At 42.0% G+C, this 18,596-nt stretch overlaps 1 protein-coding gene across 1 annotated transcript in view; it reads right to left on the bottom strand.

The window, feature by feature from the left end:
- The window catches only part of LOC311125578 (uncharacterized protein), a gene marked incomplete at both ends in the record, with an annotated part of 35,661 nt that extends 30,872 nt beyond the window's left edge, over positions 1–4,789 (bottom strand). Inside the window, 2 exons of the mRNA XM_084199606.1 lie at positions 4,026–4,159; positions 4,760–4,789. Of these exons, the coding sequence (XP_084055732.1) occupies positions 4,026–4,159; positions 4,760–4,789 (164 nt within the window). The remainder of the gene's footprint in view (positions 1–4,025; positions 4,160–4,759) is intronic.
- Positions 4,790–18,596: the final 13,807 nt, after the last annotated feature.

Raw genomic sequence — 18,596 nt, 5'->3', positions numbered from 1 at the left:
GTAGGGTACAGTGCACAGCAGAGGGCACTGAATGAGTGTGGGTGTTCGATACCTGGGGTGATGCGAGAGTGCCCTGCCTGCCGCCTCCAGACCCAAAAGAGCGTTGACGACTAAGCCCTGCGCGGTCCTCATCCCCTGCCTCAGGTGGACCAGCCGCTCGCCCGCCTCTCGACCTTCGGGCGGGTGATCGAAGACCGCCTGAAAGAGGCGAGCGAACTCCCCGTAGTTCTCCAACGCGGCTCCTCCTTTGTTCCAAACCGCGTTGGCCCACTCCAAGGCTTTCCCCGAGAGGCAGGAAACAAGGACGGACACCTTCTCCCGCTCCGATGGGGCTGGCCTGATGCTGGAGAAGTAGAACTCCAGTTGGAGGAGGAATCCTTGGCAGAGTGCCACCGTCCCGACGAACGCCCGTGGTCGGGATATCTGGATCCCTCCGGGTGCTGGGGTGTAGGTGGCTGGTTCCTGTTGGCCAGCTGGTCTCGACAGATCGGGTTCTCTCCTCTCCAGGCATTGGACGAACTGAAGAACCCGATCCTTCGCTTCCCCAAGCTGGCCAGCATCGTGGAATGCTCCTGGACCCGTGCCACGACTCCAGGCATGCGCTCCTCTCCCGCTGACTCCATAACGGGTGGGTGATTCTGTGATGAGTGTGATAGAAGGAGTCAGGCGCAGGAGGGTAAATCACCGAATACAGAGTTTATTCCATCGTACACAATTGCGCTAGATAGCGACACACGAAAACAGGCACAGGGGAAACTATCTACCCTGGCAATACACGGTACGGGATACTCCAACAATATACAGGCACAGGGGAAATATCTACCCTGGCAATAACAACGTGCGAGTAGCTCCACCGAGCTACACTACTCTCACATTAAACAATCACCCACAAGGACAGGGGGGCAGAGGGAACAGTTATACACAGACTAATGAGGGGATAAGAACCAGGTGTGTGTAATTGACAAGACAAGACAAATGGAATGATAATATATGGAGCGGCAGTGGCTAGTAAGCCGGTGACGACGAACGCCGAAACCTGCTCGAACAAGGAGGGGAGGCAGCCTCGAAAAAAGTTGTTGCTCACCTGACAACATAATAACCACCGGAAAACTTATTACAGTGAACAAAAATATAAATGTCCCATGTTTCATGAGCTGAAATAAAAGATCCAAGAAATTTCCCATATGCACAAAAAGCTTATTTTGCTGAAATGTTGTGCCCAAATTTCTTTACGCATCTGGTGAACAGGTCAGGGTTCCATAGCCACAGGCAGAACAGCAGAAAACAACACAGGCCCTGATAGAACAGCTAAAACACAGGCCCTGATATCACAACTAAAACACAGGCCCTGATATCACAGCTAAAACACAGGCCCTGATGTAACAGCACCTTTGGCAGCGATTACAGCCTTGAATCTTCTTGGGAATGACGCTACAAGCTTGGCACACCTGTATTTGGGGAGTTTCTCCCATTCTTCTCTGCAGATCATCTCAAGCTTTGTCAGGTTGGATGGGGAGTGTTGCTGCATAGCTATTTTCAGGTCTCTCCAGAGATGTTCGATCGGCTTCAAGTCCGGGCTCTGGCTGGGCCACTCAAGGACATTCAGAGACTTGTCCCGAAGCCACTCCTGCGTTGTGTTGGCTGTGTGCTTAGGGTCGTTGTCCTGTTGGAAGGTGAATCTTCGCCCCAGTCTGAAGTCCTGAGCGCTCTGGAGCGGGTTTTCATCAAGGATCTCTCTGTACTTTGCGCCGTTCATCTTTCCCTCAATCCTGCCTAGTCTCCCTGTCCCTGCCGCTGACAAACATGCCCACAGCATGATGCTGCCACCACCATGCTTCACCGTAGGGATGGTGCCAGGTTTCCTCCAGACGTGACGCTTGGCATTCAGGCCAAAGAGTTCAATCTTGGTTTCATCAGACCAGATAATCTTATTTCTCATGATCTGAGAGTCTTTCGGTGCCTTTTGGCAAACTCCAAGCGGGCTGTCATGTGCCTTTTACTGAGGAGTGGCTTCCGTCTGGCCACTCTACCATAAAGGCCTGATTGGTGGAGTGCTGCAGAGATGGTTGTCCTTCTGGAAGGTTCTCCCATCTCCACAGAGGAACTCTGGAGGTCTGTCAGAATGACCATCCGGTTCTTGGTAATCCATTTTAGAATAAGGCTGTAACGAAACAAAATGTGGAAAAAGTCAAGGTCTGAATACTTTCCGAATGCACTGTAACAGCTAAATCACAGTCCCTGATATAAGAGCTAAAACACAGCTCAAAACAAAACGAAATGTTAAAGGATACGTTAAGACATACCCTCAAGAAAAATTATTCAAGTGCACACTTCGGGAAGGTTGAAGAATCAGGACGCAGTCAGAAAGGGCTGGGGCCAGGGACAAGGGGCAGAGAGGAAGAGGTGAAGCTGAAATCTTTGCCAGGGGCCAGAGAACCGGGCGAAGGATTTACTTTTTCCACAAAACTCTTTCATCAATGGGGAGAGGGAGGGGAAGGGGTCATTGCAGGTCAGACCCTACAATGACCCCCTGTAGTGTCTACAACATGGTCGTCGTAAAGGTGGTTGCCTGGCAACCCCTCAAGGTTCTAATGATGACATCATCTCCATTATCTGACATCAACGATGACATGTTTCACAGCTCAGGCCGAGGGAGAGAAGGGGGAAGGAAATCAGAGGAGCACTTCATACTGTATGTCCAGTGTTCGGTTTGTGTTGTGTGTCAGAGGTCTACAAAAGGGGTGACACCCCCAACAACCCCATTCTATCCAAGCCTCCTGTTCCCTTTTAAAGTAGGTACACGGTCCCTCCTCATCTTCCACAATCTTAATATTCATTATTCTGTTCTTCGTCCTCCTCTTCCTCCCTCTGTAAGGGTGGTCAGAGTTGTCAGGGTGGTCAAACAACAACACAATTAGACCCAACCAGATCATGAGAAAACAAAAAGAGAATTACTTGACACATTGGAAAGAACAAACAAAAAAAAACAGAGCAAACTAGAATGCTATTTGGCCCTAAACAGAGAGTACACTGTGGCAGAATACCTGACCACTGTGACTGACCCAAATTTAAGGAAAGCTTTGACTATGTACAGACTCAGTGAGCATAGCCTTGCTATTGACAAAGGCAGCCGTAGGCAGACCTGGCTCTCAAGAGAAGACAGGCTATGTGCACACTGCCAACAAAATGAGGTGGAAACGGAGCTGCACTTCCTAACCTCCTGCCAAATGTATGACCATATTAGAGACACATATTTCCCTCAGATTACAGCGATCCACAAAGAATTCGAAAACAAACCCAATTTTGATAAACTCCATTATCTACTGGGTGAAAAACCACAGTGTGCCATCACAGCTGCAAGATTTGTGACCTGTTGCCACAAGAAAAGGGCAACCAGTGAAGAACAAACACCATTGTAAATAAAACCCATATTTATGTTTATTTATTTTCCCATTTGTACTTTAACTATTTGCACATTGTTACAACACTGTATATATACATAATATGACATTTGAAATGTCTTTATTATTTTGGAACTTCTGAGTGTAATGTTTACTGTTAATATTTCTTGTTTATTTCACTTTTGTTTACTATCTACTTCACTTGCTTTAGCAATGTTAACACACATTTCCCATGCCAATAAAGCCCCTTAAATTGAATTGAAATTGAATTGAGAGAGAGAGAGAGAGAGAGAGAGAGAGAGAGAGAGAGAGAGAGAGAGAGAGAGAGAGAGAGAGAGAGAGAGAGAGAGAAACTTGAAAGTGAAAGTGCTCAATGGTGCTGCCCATGCTAAAATTTGCTTTTGGGCACTAGAGTCCTCTATCTATCTCTATGGAGGACACATGAAAACACCTGCAACCGCATGCCAGTGCTCCCGCCTGCACAATCTGGCATTTGTCTGTGTCAAAAGTTATGATATGAGTTGATTGGTAAAACTTCAGAATAACTCATAATTAACCAATTATAAATGATTATATATGATTATAAATGATAGTTGATGTTTTGACAGAGACAGATGTCCTTACCCTGTGGAGGCGTATTGGGAGGCTGAGGAGGTGTTGAGGCCTCTAGGGTTGGTCCTCTGGGGAGAGGGAGGGGTTCTCTGCATACAGCGGTCTGGGTACCAGATCACCAGCCTGGTGCTCTCCAGCTCCACCCCCTGGACAGGAGGACAAACAGCAGGCAGAGTCCAAATACATACAATGGAACTAATAGCATAGTCCTAAAAGGTTGTGCAGCCTGTCTATACTATCCACCCTGTGGTGGGGTCTGGTAGTGCAGCCTGTCTATACCATGTCCCCTGTGGTGGGGTCTGGTAGTGCAGCCTGTCTATACTATGTCCCCTGTGGTGGGGTCTGGTAGTGCAGCCTGTCTATACTATGTCCCCTGTGGTGGTGTCTGGTAGTGCAGCCTGTCTATACTATGTCCCCTGTGGTGGGGTCTGGTAGTGCAGCCTGTCTATACCATGTCCCCTGTGGTGGGGTCTTGTAGTGCACCCTGTCACTACAGACCCTGGTTCGATTCCAGGCTTCATCACAATCTGGCCATAATGGTGAGTACCATGGGGTGGCGCGCAATTTGCCCAGTGTCGGCAGGGGTAGGCCGTCATTGTAAATAAGAATTTGTTCTTAACTGAATTGCCTAATTAAATAAAAAATGCACAGGGTCTGAGCTCTCCACCTGAAATGAGACAACTCAGTTAACAGTGCGTGTGATTTCTGATGAATTATTATTGATCTATGATAGTTTATCTCCTGACAGTAATGGCTACGTGGTTCAATAGAGCCATCATGTGTCCAATAGGCAGAAATACAAGAAACAACATCGAAGTGGAAATAGTCATGAATCAATGTATTAATAGTTAATCAAATAATCAATGTCTATATTGTCTAATTTTTGTTTTATTTACAACATGTTTATCCTGAATTGACACTGAACATCACTGTAAAAACTGCAAATGTAAAAATATTTGACGTATCTAAATAGTTAATAATATATATATTTTTAATAATAAAACAAGCAATATCATGACACTGAACAATATGGTATTACATAATATAAAATGCGGAACAATGTCTGACAACAATACAAAGTAAATCATCATTAAACACATCAGGAGCAACTTGGCCCAAGAGCTACAAGTATTAAAAAGCTGTTACCAGTATTATTCATGTTAGTCGCTGAAAAGTATCATCCTGCATCCTTTGACTCTCTATATCCCCTATCCTCCCGGCCGGCTCGGTCCTCCCCTCCTGCTCCGTGGCTTGATGACTCATTGCGAGCTCACAGAACAGGGCTCTGGGCAGCCGAGCGGAAATGGAGGAAAAATAGACTCCCTGCGGACCTGGCATCGTTTCACTCCCTCCTCTCTACATTTTCTTCATCTGTTTCTGCTGCTAAAGCCACTTTCTACCACTTTAAATTGCAAGCATCTGCCTCTAACCCTAGGAAGCTCTTTGCCACCCTCTCCTCCCTGGTGAATCCTCCTCCCCCTCCACCCCCCCCTCCTCCCTCTCTGTGGATGACTTTGCCAACCATTTTGAAAGAAGGTTGACGACATCCGATCCTCGTTTGTTAAGTCAAATGACACTGCTGGTCCTGCTCACACTGCCCTACCCTATGCTTTGACTTCTTTCTCTCCTCTCTCTCCAGATGAAATCTTGCGACTTGTGACGGCCGGCCGCCCAACAACCTGCCCGCTTGACCCTATCCCCTCCTCTCTTCTCCAGACCATCTCCGGTGACCTTCTCCCTTACCTCACCTCGCTCATCAACTCATCCTTGACCGCTGGCTATGTCCCTTCCATCTTCAAGAGAGCGAGAGTTGCACCCCTTCTCAAAAAACCAACACTCGATCCCTCTGATGTCAACAACTACAGACCAGTATCCCTTCTTTCTTTTCTCTCCAAAACTCTTGAGCATGCCATCTCTCTCAGAATGACCTTCTTGATCCATACCAGTCAGGTTTCAAGACTGGTCATTCAACTGAGACTGCTCTTCTCTGTGTCACGGAGGCTCTCCGCACTGCTAAAGCTAACTCTCTCTCCTCTGCTCTTGTCCTTCTAAACCTGTCTTCTGCCTTTGATACTGTGAACCATCAGATCCTCCTCTCCACCCTCTCCGAGTTGGGCATCTCCGGCGCGGCTCACTCTTGGATTGTCTCCTACCTGACCGGTCGCTCCTACCAAGTGGCGTGGCGAGAATCTGTCTCCGCACCACGTGCTCTCACCACTGGTGTCCCCCAGGGCTCAGTTCTAGGCCCTCTCCTATTCTCGCTATACACCAAGTCACTTGGCTCTGTCATATCCTCACATGGCCTCTCCTATCATTGCTACGCAGACGACACACAACTCATCTTCTCCTTTCCCCCTTCTGATAACCAGGTGGCGAATCGCATCTCTGCATGTCTGGCAGACATATCAGTGTGGATGACGGATCACCACCTCAAGCTGAACCTCGGCAAGACGGAGCTGCTCTTCCTCCCGGGGAAGGACTGCCCGTTCCATGATCTCGCCATCACGGTTGACAACTCCGTTGTGTCCTCCTCCCAGAGTGCGAAGAGCCTTGGCGTGACCCTTGACAACACCCTGTCGTTCTCCGCTAACATCAAGGCGGTGACCCGATCCTGTAGGTTCATGCTCTACAACATTCTGAGAGTACGACCCTTCCTTACACAGGAAGTGGCACAGGTCCTAAATCAGGCACTTGTCATCTCCCGTCTGGATTACTGCAACTCGCTGTTGGCTGGGCTCCCTGCCTGTGCCATTAAACCCCTTCAACTCATCCAGAATGCCGCAATCCGTCTGGTGTTCAACCTTCCCAAGTTCTCTCACGTCACCCCACTCCTCCGCACACTCCACTGGCTTCCAGTTGAAGCTCGCATCTGCTACAAGACCATGGTGCTTGCCTACGGAGCTGTCAGGGGAACGGCACCTCCGTACCTTCAGGCTCTGATCAGTCCCTACACCCAAACGAGGGCATTGCGTTCATCCACATCTGGCCTGCTGGCCCCACTACCTCTGCGGAAGCACAGTTCCCGCTCAGCCCAGTCAAAACTGTTCGCTGCTCTGGCACCCCAATGGTGGAACAAGCTCCCTCACAACGCTAGGACAGCGGAGACACTTGAAACCCCACCTCTTTAAGGAATACCTGGGATAGGATAAAGTAATCCTTCTATCCCCCCTTACCCCACCCCCCCAAAAAATATAAATAAAAATAAAAACATATTGTAAAGTGGTTATCCAATTTCACAACTCTTAGTACAAAACTCAAAACAAATAATCAAAAAGGTGTTTTTTCACAACTTTAAGCTCATTTTCAAATGACTGAGTAAAACACAAAAAATCACACAGTAACTTTTTCACCAAACATAATCAGTATTTCATCTAGAAATACCTTTCATATAAAGTCATTGCCCTTCACAATGCAATGCTCACAATACTTTTCATATGATTCTCTTCTCATTTGTTTAAATACATTTGACCATCACTTAATCCAGCTGTGCTTAATGGTTAATCACTTAACCGTTTGGTAAACCTATAGATTTTTAACTGGTTTGTCTACTATATTATGGATTTTGAGAACTACAGAAATAAAATGTGTTTTTGTAAGGTATAAACATCTAAATTACATGTATGATACATGATAATCATACATAATGACAACTCGTTATTGCTAACTGATATCACATAGTGGTAACCACAATTGGTCACCATATAAAAGGGTGTGTGTGAACACTTGCAATTTCTTTCAACATGGATCAGGATAGACAGCAAGGGAGAGGAATAAATCAAAGAGCTCGTGGACAACGGACCCATCATAGAGGTCAAAGAGGTGGACATGGGCCCCATCAAAGAGGTCAAAGAGTTGGACATCAGAGAGAGGGAGGCAGACGGCAGGGAACTGTCGTGTCTAATGAAGTCCGGGCCAAGAGGCCTTGCCATGGCAGAGGCTGCCAGATTAGTTCATCCCAATCTGAAAAAGATCAGCTGTCAATTAGATTATGAAAACATTTCGCCAAGAAAACCGGTTAATCTGCAGGATATGCACTATGCTTTACCATTACATTTAAAGTAAATTACACATTGTAATGCATGTGGTGACCGTGGTAGTGTGCTGACCTACCAGCAGGAGTGGGCAGTTGTGGAAATGGTGAGGGCCAGGAATGACATATGGCTGTCTGAAATAAAGCAGGCCATTGAGGAGAATGATGACACCTTTGCCAATGTGCATCCATCAGCCTACTAATAATCACCTGCCTTTTGAAGAGGCAGCAGGTATCTATGGAACACATTTACCTGGTGCCTTTTGAGAGGAACAACCACCAGATAAAACAGCTGTATGAGTATGTTCAGGTACAGCACTATATACTGTATCACTGTTACTATGTGATGCACATGCTACTTCACAATAAATTACTGGAACTATACTATAAAAGCACTAAAGATGGTGTGGTAGGACGTAGGCCATGACTTGGATCCTACAACGCTGCACACCTCATTGTGTTTCTCAGTGAAATTGAGCAGGCCTGTCAAGGTGAAGGGGTCACCTATGTCATTGTATGGGACGATGTCAGGTTCCACCATGCAGAGGTGGTTCAGGTATGGTTTCGGGCCCATCCCCGATTCGTGACCCTATACCTGCCCCTATACTCTCCTTTCCTCAACCCTATTGGGGAATTTTTCAGCATGAAGGTGTATGATGTCCTGCAATGCATGATCAATGAGGACATTCACTATGATGTGGATGAGAATTTATAGCCAAATGCTCAAGACAGGCTTGATGCAAATTAATGCGTGCTAAAGGTTGTTTAATTTTCATTCATTTTATTTGTTTCATTTTTGCATGAATTATGTGTAGAGGATGTCTTCATTGATCACCTTTGATTGCACATTGGATAGATATTATGGAAATTATAGATCTTCTGTCAATTTTGTTGGGTAATGTAAGTGTATTGCCTAATGTGAAAACGGTGTAATTTACAGTACAGTAGCATATTACTTTCAGCACTTCTAAGGGTGATTTGAAACACATATCTTGCATTGTTTGCTATTGGATTAACTGGTAGTTAAAATGACTAAATTGAAAATATAGTATGTTGTGTTTTGGTGATTAAACCAATGTTCTCATTACATTTCAGAATGAACTTATATTTTGAATTAATGGATGTGTGGTGATAGATGTTTACAATCAAAATTAATGTACAATGACAGGTTTTGAATGAAAGACTGGCTGCGTTACAAGTGTGACAAGTTTGGAGTTTTGTACTAAGAGTCGTGAAAATGTACCACGTATGGGTGAAAATAAAACCAAAACGATTTTAAAAAACGAGAACCTTTTGCATGTAGTGTTGATAAAACACGTTTGTGTGCGTGAATGTTTGTGTGTGTCTGTGTGTGTGCATGTTCATGTGTATGACTGTCTGTGTGTGTGTGTGTGTGTGTGTTTGTGTGTGTGTAGGCATTTGGATTTGATGTTTAACAAACATATAGATGAGCTGGTTAAGAAGATAAGATTTAAAGTTGGCTTTTTTTACGGAAACAGGTCATGCCTTTCTCTAAGCACTAGGAAGCAGATTATTCAGTCAACCTTTTTATCTGTTCTTGATTATGGTGATATTATTTATCAAAGTGCAGCTGCTACTACTCTTAACCCTTTGGATGCCATCTACCATAGTGCCCTTTGTTTAATAACAGGAGACAGATTTGATACTCATCAACGCATACTGTATCATGTATCATGTATGTATGTTTACTGTATATGTATTGTGGTCCTCTGTATCTCAGCTGGTAGAGCACGGTGCTTGTAACACCAAGGTAGTGGGTTCGATCCCCGGGACCACCCATACACAAAAAAAAAAAAAATGTATGCACGCATGACTGTAAGTCGCTTTGGATAAAAGCGTCTGCTAAATGGCATATTATATTATTATTATTATAAAAGGTTGGCTGGCCTTTGCTAAAGACTCCACTGAAGATAGTGTTATACTAAGGTCAAAACAATGACAATTACGTTTATTCTTAAAAATGTATCAGAAAAAAATTAAGAAATGTTGCATCAAGCAGAACTCTTTCCTGGACATTGAGGCAAAATTGTGCCATAGTTTGTAATAAAAACAATTAAAAATATTTATAAAAAAATCAAGCAAACTTCTAGGATGTGTATCATCTAATAGTAGCATATGAAGTAATACAATATAATAGAAACACAACAACTAGGACCTTGAGGTTGCCTACTTCAGAAATACAGATATTTTTTAAAGATCTGGTACTCAGAAATATTAACGATTTTACTTAAGAAATATTAAACTTATAAAATGTTCAACTATATTATTATATACTATTATAAACTGGTTAGTTTGGGTCTTGGATGCTGACTGACTGAAACTGCATTTCAGAAGTGAATACTGTATATCAGACAATATACCACGGGTATGGCGTAAAAAATACTATTTATGTTGGTAACCAGTTTCTAATAGCAATCAAGCCAATATACGACGGCATATCCGCTTTGTGTCAAGAACAGCCCTTAGCCGTAGTATAAACCACTCAGTTTATAATGGCCAATATTCCACACCCCCTCAAGCTTTATGGCACTTATTTTGTATATATGGGTTTTTGTCAAACTTGTTGAGTTCAGGTCTTCTTGGTTCTGGGTTTGTTGTGTTCAGGTCTTCTTGGTTCTGGGTTTGTTGTGTTCAGGTCTTCTTGGTTCTGGGTTTGTTGTGTTCAGGTCTTCTTGGTTCTGGGTTTGTTGACTGCCTTGACTGTAGATCACAGAGGGGTCCTCCTCAGCTGATTGTGCTGCTGCAGGTCTGAAGAGAGAGAAACAGAAATGAAACAAAGGTTGCGTCCCAAATGTTGGCACCCTATACCCTTTATAGTGCACTGCCTTTGTAGTGCACTAAATAGGGAATATGATGCCATTTGGAACGCAAAATGAGCAGTTCCTCAAAACCATCATTACATCAATACATGTCATAGTAATTTTCTTGAGATGTCCATTGTTGGGTTCGTAGTTTAAGGAAATTACATCACTAGTGGTCACTATGGGTCAACTGTTTTGCTTATTGATGACATCTCCTACAATAAGCAGCAGCATATGAATTACCTTAATGCAGAATATGCTTACTGGGTGGCAGCAGTGGGGCGGTTGAATTTCACAGCAGCGTACTGGACATCCTCGTCCTGTTTCTGGGGTTGAGGCAGTTGGGCGGTGGAGTACAGAGGGACTTCCTGGTTTTTGGAGCGAGAGAAGTAGACGCTGGTGTAGTGAACAACATCCTGGTCTACGTTGGCTGCTGTCTGTGTTGCAGTAGGGGTCATGACCATGCCTGAGATGTTGTCATACACTGGACTAGAGTCTCCCTGATGGAGAAAGAGGACAGACAACATGAGGAGTGGAAATGTTCCACAAAGCAATACCCAGACATCACAGTCATCTTCTGATTCAAACAGACTCACCTGTCCATTTTCTGCTATATTTACATTTACATTTACGTCATTTAGCATTTACATTTACATTCACCTTATAGCCAGTGGGATAACCACTTTACAATGTTTTTTTTTTTTTTTTTTTTTTTTTTGGGGTGGGGGGGGGGGTTGGAGTAAATGGGGGGGGGGGGGGGGGGGGGTAGAAGGATTACTTTATCCTATCCCAGGTATTCCTTAAAGAGGTGGGGTTTCAAATGTCTCCGGAAGGTGGTGAGTGACTCCGCTGTCCCTACTATATCACTTGTGTCTCTTGGGTCAGAGGTGGATTTGGAGGCCTTCTTCCTGTTTGTTAACTAATGAATTAATCAATCAATCAATGTTACTAAAGTTAAATAAGAAATAATAAATAATACAATTCACTCACCTGAACCACATGAGTCCAGAGAGACAGAGGATGAGAACCAGAACAACCACTATGATTCCAACAGCTGTAGTCACAACTGAGGTTTGTGTCCCTGTAATATAATATGGATGATGTGAGTACATGGCATGATATAATAAACTAAAAATAAACTGAAATACAGGACATTAATGCAATACTTGTTAATGGATCTTATAACACAATGTATAGTTATAAACTAAGGAGTAATAACACAAAGTATAATGATTAAGATTAGATTGAAACATGTAGTTTTGTATTGAAGTATTGAAGATGAAACTTGACCTGCTACAATGAAAGGGGATTAAAACACATATCATGAAGTAATAGTTTGCAGTATTGATAAGATGTGACATGCAGTGTTACCTGAGACAGTCAGAGATGTTCCAGGGAAGGTGGGCTCCCAGTTTGTCTGATCTGTTATGACTCTTAACTTATACTCAGCTGAATCCTCCTCTCTCAGGTCTGTGATTCTCAGGGTGGAGTCACTCTGCATATTTCTCAGGTACTCCACACGACCTCCATACCCCGGGCTCAGGATTTGTGGCGCCTCATCAAGTTTTCCTTTTGTATACCAGTTTGTTTCGGAGACTGTATGACCACTGGGATATGTGTAAGAGCAGGATATGTCCACAGATGACCCCTTCAAGGCACAGCTACTCTGATGGGTGTAGGTCACGTGGAAATAACTGTGACCCCCCCAACATCTGAAACACAAGTACATTTTTCAAATGGAGTACATATCTTGAACTGTCAACATCCATTAATCGAAATGAAATAGCAGCCCTATTTCATGTCTGTTTCACTGCACATCAACACTGACCAATGATGTATTGGATGATTTTGTAAGACTTTAAAAAGTGTATTAGTCACACTCACACACTGCAGGAGAATTGATGCCTTTTACAGCACAGTAGAAGCTGTCTTCAGTTTTTAAGTAGACTGAGTATGAGAGGGAGGAGTCCTCTTGTACAATCTTACTGTTCCTGTACCAGATGTAGGTGGGGTTGGGGTTGTCAGTCAGAGTACAGGTGGTGCTACAGGTCAGTGTCGTTGACCACCATGTAGTGGTCACCTTCACCTGCAGGTCTGGAGTAGATAACAACATTAAATACCTCAATTACCTGTTGTCTAGTTCAAATGAGGCAGGAGTGGACGTTCTCAAATCATCAATTCAGACATTCCTATTTTACGCATACTTTCATATTATTATTATTATTTAAATACAAATTAAGACAATTTTCCAGAACCAATTAAACAGATCAGCACTATATATAACATCACTGTACCTGTAACAGACAAAGTGACTCCAGGATCCCTTCGGTCTGATCTGTAATAAATCTGAACTTGTACGTAGCTGAGTCACTCTCTCTCAGGTCTGTGATTGTCAGGGTGTGGCCATTCTTCTTATCTCTATGGTACGTCACACGACCTTTGTAGTCTGGGTCATCACTCAGACTCACATAATTCTCCACAGCAACAATTTTTAGTGAACCAGAAGGTTGTTGTGACTTTATACCAACTGGGATATGTGTAAGAGCAGGACAGTTCCACTGATGACCCCTTCAAGGTACAAATACTGTGGTGTTAGTCACACTCCAGCCATTCTGCCCCAGTACAGCTGAAACCCAGTTAGACATCACAAGGACATTACATTAACTTCAATGTCCTTTGACTCACACTAACACTTTGTTCCCGTAGTAGCTGAGTTGAGACATAGATACTCTTTGGTTGAGTGTGAATGGAAACCGTTTAAAGTGAAGCGGACACGCCAAATGTGTCACTAGTAGAACATGAAAATGTTTTGCTTTTAGAAATATCTGTAGATTGACAAACCAGGCAACTAAAAGATAAGAATGAGACCATACCTGCTACAGACCAGAGAAAGACCACCAACACACTTCCTGCTGTTCTCAAGGCCATTGTTGCATCTCCCACCCTGCAGTCTTAGAAACATAAACAACAACTCACTCTATAGCTGGTGAATAACTACACCTGATACATTGAAGTATAAACTGTAAATGGGGTACAGGGCCTCATTACTGAAAATGAACCAGGCTCATATTGTGTTGAGTTGTATTGTGCTATATGGTTGTCTATGTGATTACTGTCTGTCTGTTAGTCTATTGCACTATATATGTATGTATGTATGTACTGTATGTATGTATGTATGTATGTATGTATGTATGTATGTATGTATGTATGTATGTATGTATGTATGTATATATGTATGTACAGTTCAAGTCGGAAGTTTACATATGCCTTAGCCAAATACATTTAAACTCAGTTTTTCACAATTCCTTACATTTAATCCTAGTAAATATTCCCTGTCTTAGGTCAGTTAGGATCACCATTTTATTTTAAGAATGTGAAATGTCAGAATAATAGTAGAGAGAATGATTTATTTCAGGTTTTATTTATTTCATCACATTCACAGTGGGTCAGAAGTTTACATACACTCAATTAGTATTTGGTAGCATTGCCTTAAAATTGTTTAACTTGGGTTAAATGTTTCGGGTAGCCTTCCACAAGCTTCCCACAATAAGTTGGGTGAATTATGGCCCATTCCTCCTGACAGAGCTGGTGTAACTGAGTCAGGTTTGTAGGCCTCCTTGCTCGCACATGCTTTTTTAGTTCTGCCCACAAATGTTCTATAGGATTGAGGTCAGGGCCTTGTGATGGCCACTCCAATACCTTGACTTTGTTGTCCTTAAGCCATTTTGCCACAACTTTGGAAGTATGCTTGGGGTCATTGTCCATTTGGAAGACCCATTTGCAACCAAGCTTTAACTTCCTGATTGATGTCTTGAGATGTTGCTTCAATATATCCACATAATTTTCCTTCCTCATGATGCCATCTATTTTGTGAAGTGCACCAGCCCCTCCTGCAGCAAAGCACCCCCACAGCATGATGCTGCCACCTCTGTGCTTCACGGTTGAAATGGTGTTCTTTGGCTTGCAAGCTTCCCCCTTTTTCCTAAAAACATAACGATGGTCATTATGGCCAATCAGTTCTATTTTTGTTTCATCAGACCGGAGGACATTTCTCCAAAAAGTACGATCTTTGTCCCCATGTAAAGTTGCAAACCGTAGTCTGGCTTTTTTATGGCGGTTTTGGAGCAGTGGCTTCTTCCTTGCTGAGCGGCCTTTCAGGTTATGTCGATATAGGACTTGTTTTACCGTGGTTATAGATACTTTTGTACCTGTTTCCTCCAGCATCTTCACAAGGTCCTTTGCTGTTATTCTGGGATTGATTTGCACTTTTCGCACCAAAGAACGTTAATCTCTAGGAGACAGAACGCGTCTCCTTCATGAGCGATATGACGGCTGCGTGGTCCCATGGTGTTTATACTTGCGTACTATTGTTTGTACAGATGAACGTGGTACGTTCAGGTGTTTGGAAATTGCTCCCAAGGATCAACCAGACTTGTGGAGGTCTACCATTTTTTTCTGAGGTCTTTGCTGATTTATTTTTATTTTCCCATTATGTCAAGCAAAGAGGCACTTAGTTTGAAGGTAGGCCTTGAAATAGCTGCTATCCATATTGTCTAATGTAGCCTGTTGTCCATATATAGTCTAATGTAGACTGTTATCCATATATAGTCTAATGTATTCTGCTATCCATATATAGTCTGTGGTAGCATGTTACACATATATTGTCTAATTTAGCCTGTTATCCATTTATAGTCCAATGTAGCCCGTTATCCATGTATAATCTAATGTAGCCTGTTATCCATATATAGTCTAATGAGGCATGTTATCCATATATAGTCTAATCTAGCCTGCTATTCATATATAGTCTAATGTATTCTGCTATCCATATAGAGTCTAATGTAGCCTGCTATCTATATATAATCTAATTTAGCCTGCTATCCATATATAGTCTAATGTAGCCTGTTATCCATAGATAGTCTAATGTAGCCTGTTATCCATATATAGTCTAATGTAGCCTGTTATCCATATATAGTCTAATGTAGTCTGTTATCTATATATAGTCTAATGTAGCCTGTTATCCATGTAGTCTAATGTAGCCTGTTATCCATATATAGTCAAAGGTAGCATGTTATCCATATATAGTCAAATGTAGCATGTTATCCATATATAGTCAAATGTAGCCTGTTATCGATATATAGTCTAATGTAGCCTGCTATCGATATATAGTCTAATGTAGCATGTTATCCATCTATAGTCTAATGTAGCCTGTTATCCATATATAATCTAATGCAGCCTGTTATTCATATATTGTCAAATGTAGCCTGCTATCTATGTATAGTCTAATGTAGCATGTTATCCATATATAGTCTAATGTAGCCTGTTATCTATACATAGTATAATGTAGCCTGTTATCCATATATAGTCTAATGTAGCCTGTTATCCATATATAGTCTATTGTAGCCTGTTATCCATTTATAGTCTATTGTAGCCTGTTATCCATATATAGTCTAATGTAGCCTGTTATCCCTATATAGTCTAATGTAGCCTGTTATCCATATATAGTCTAATGTAGCCTGTTATCCATATATAGTCTATTGTAGCCTGTTATCCATATCTAGTCTAATGTAGCCTTTTATCCATATATAGTCTAATGTAGCCTGTTATCCATATATAGTCTAATGTAGCCTGTTATCCATATATAGTCTAATGTAGCCTGTTATCCATATATAATCTAATGCAGCCTGTTATCCATATATTGTCAAATGTAGCCTGCTATCTATGTATAGTCTAATGTAGCATGTTATCCATATATAGTCTAATGTAGCCTGTTATCTACACATAGTATAATGTAGCCTGTTATCCATATATAGTCTAATGTAGCCTGTTATCCATATATAGTCTATTGTAGCCTGTTATCCATATCTAGTCTGATGTAGCCTTTTATCCATATATAGTCTAATGTAGCCTGTTATCTATATATAGTCTAATGTAGCCTGTTATCGATATATAGTCTAATGTAGCCTGTTATCTCTATATAGTCTAATGTAGCCTGTTATCCATGTGGTCTAATGTAGCCTGCTATCCACATATAGTCAAAGGTATACTGTTATCCATAAATAGTCAAAGGTAGCCTGTTATCCATATATAGTCTAATGTAGCCTGTTATCCATATATAGTCTAATGTATTCTGTTATCCATATATAGTCTAATGTAGCATGTTATTCATATATAGTCTAATGTAGCCTGTTATCTATATATAGTCTAATGTAGCCTGTTGTCCATATATAATCTAATGTAGCCTGTTATCCATATAGTCTAATGTAGCCTGTTATCCATATATAGTCAAAGGTAGCCTGTTATCTATATATAGTCTAATGTAGCCTGTTATCTATATATAGTCTAATGTAGCCTGATATCCATATATAGTGTAATGTAATCTGTTATCCATATATAGTCTAATGTAGCATGTTATCTATATATAATGTAATGTATATAATGTGAATATAAACTGCATATATTGTCAATATAAAGAAGTATAGAATTACATATTATAACTATTAACTAGTAATTTTTAGGATCTCTGTTTAAAGAACTCTGATTGGTCTATCTAGGACAGGAAGTGAGGACAGGAAAATGACGCTTAGTGTGATCTAAACCAACAAAACCACAACCCACCATCACTGTGTCTCATGTTAATACTACTCCTAAACACAACCCACCATCACTATGTCTCATGTTAATACAACTCCTAAACACAACCCACCATCACTGTGTCTCATGTTAATACTACTCCTAACCACAACCCACCATCACTGTGTCTCATGTTAATACTACTCCTAAACACAACCCACCATCACTGTGTCTCATGTTAATATTACTCCTAAACACAACCCACCATCACTGTGTCTCATGTTAATACTACTCCTAAACACAACCCACCATCACTGTGTTTCAGGTTAATACTACTCCTAACCACAACCCACCATCACTGTGTCTCATGTTAATACTACTCCTAAACACAACCCACCATCACTGTATCTCATGTTAATACTACTCCTAAACACAACCCACCATCACTGTGTTTCATGTTAATACTACTCCTAAACACAACCCACCATCACTGAGTTTCATGTTAATACTACTCCTAAACACAACCCACCATCACTATGTCTCATGTTAATACTACTCCTAAACACAACCCACCATCACTGTATCTCATGTTAATACTACTCCTAAACACAACCCACCATCACTGTGTCTCATGTTAATACTACTCCTAAACACAACCCACCATCACTGTGTCTCATGTTAATACTACTTCTAAACACAACCCACCATCACTGTGTCTCATGTTAATACTACTCCTAAACACAACCCACCATCACTGTGTCTCATGTTAATACTACTCCTAAACACAACCCACCATCACTGTGTCTCATGTTAATAGTACTCCTAAACACAACCCACCATCACTGTGTCTCATGTTAATACTACTCCTGAACACAACCCACCATCACTGTGTTTCATGTTAATACTACTCCTAAACACAACCCACCATCACTATGTCTCATTTTAATAATACTCCTAAACACAACCCACCATCACTGTGTTTCAGGTTAATACTACTCCTAAACACAACCCACCATCACTGTGTCTCAAGTTAATACTACTCCTAAACACAACCTACCATCACTGTATCTCAAGTTAATACTACTCCTAAACACAACCCACTATCACTGTGTTTCATGTTAATACTACTCCTAAACACAACCCACCATCACTGTGTTTCAT

The sequence above is a fragment of the Coregonus lavaretus genome, assembly GCF_964263955.1.
Source record: "Coregonus lavaretus genome assembly, contig: HAP1_SCAFFOLD_440, whole genome shotgun sequence".
NCBI classification, from domain to species: Eukaryota; Metazoa; Chordata; class Actinopteri; order Salmoniformes; family Salmonidae; genus Coregonus; species Coregonus lavaretus.
The sequence above is the reverse complement of the archived record's forward strand: the minus strand, read 5'-3'. Positions and strand labels throughout refer to the sequence as shown.